The 892-nt window shown below is 41.9% G+C and overlaps 1 protein-coding gene across 1 annotated transcript; it reads right to left on the reverse strand.

Moving 5' to 3' along the window:
* Positions 1–68: 68 nt before the first annotated feature.
* Positions 69–404, reverse strand: SARC_16044 (hypothetical protein; the record flags this gene model as incomplete). Its single annotated transcript, XM_014289844.1, has 1 exon — positions 69–404. A coding segment is annotated over one exon (336 nt), but the record flags the coding sequence as incomplete, so codon positions are not given.
* Positions 405–892: the final 488 nt, after the last annotated feature.

The following is an 892-nucleotide window of genomic DNA, read 5'->3' on the forward strand; positions in this document are numbered from 1 at the left end:
TATATTTATAGATATATATAGATATATATATATACATACATACATATAAGTATATATATATAACTTACTTGTCCCGATAGACTGGTACCAGACGCGCGGAAGGTGACTGGCAGATTATACTTTAGGGCTTCACGCAGCACAAATGAAACCTCATCCTCACTTTTACTAAGTACAACGATCTGTGGATTGAGACGATAGAACGAAGCATCTGTTCCATATGCGTATACTCTGGCTTCATCTGTTATCAGACGTCGTTTGTCGATTTTAGTCTCGAGGATTGTCTTGAAGAGAGCGTATTCGGGCTTGATGGTGTGTGCATCAACATCAGAAAGACCTATGGTAGATTCTTCAGCCACCGTTACCTCCGGTGTATGGTACACATCCTGTACGGTGTAAACACTCATGTTATTGCTATCACGCTTGCATAAACTCAGTATTAGTTAAAGGTAGGGTCCAGACGATGTGTGGGGATTCGTCAACCTTTTAGAAATGCTCAATCCTTCCCACAAACAAACTGTTTTACGCGAATCAGACCAGACACTGCTGATGCTTAAATGGCAGGTATGCCGTCGAGGTAGTGCTAGTAAAGGCGGCGGGAACCACACAAGCAAGTGCTTAATGAATGCGACAGTTGTCGTATGATTCTTCCAATATATCGACCTAAATCATTGACTCCCCAGTCCTCGGTCCTCAGTCCTCACTCCCAAGTCTCATGTCCCGTGACGGACACATACGTAATCTTAGTGATCTTAATTTTGTCATTCAGTTCAACTCTGTTCAAGGAACTTCAAGCCAAAGAACTTTTCGAAGCCAGAAAATGCCCAAATCAGGCAGGTTTAAAAATATTTGGAAACATCATTGGTTCCCATATCTTTGGCGCTTATTTTAGCCG

The sequence above is a fragment of the Sphaeroforma arctica genome (genome assembly GCF_001186125.1).
Source record: "Sphaeroforma arctica JP610 unplaced genomic scaffold supercont1.7252, whole genome shotgun sequence".
In the NCBI taxonomy this organism is placed as follows: Eukaryota; class Ichthyosporea; order Ichthyophonida; genus Sphaeroforma; species Sphaeroforma arctica.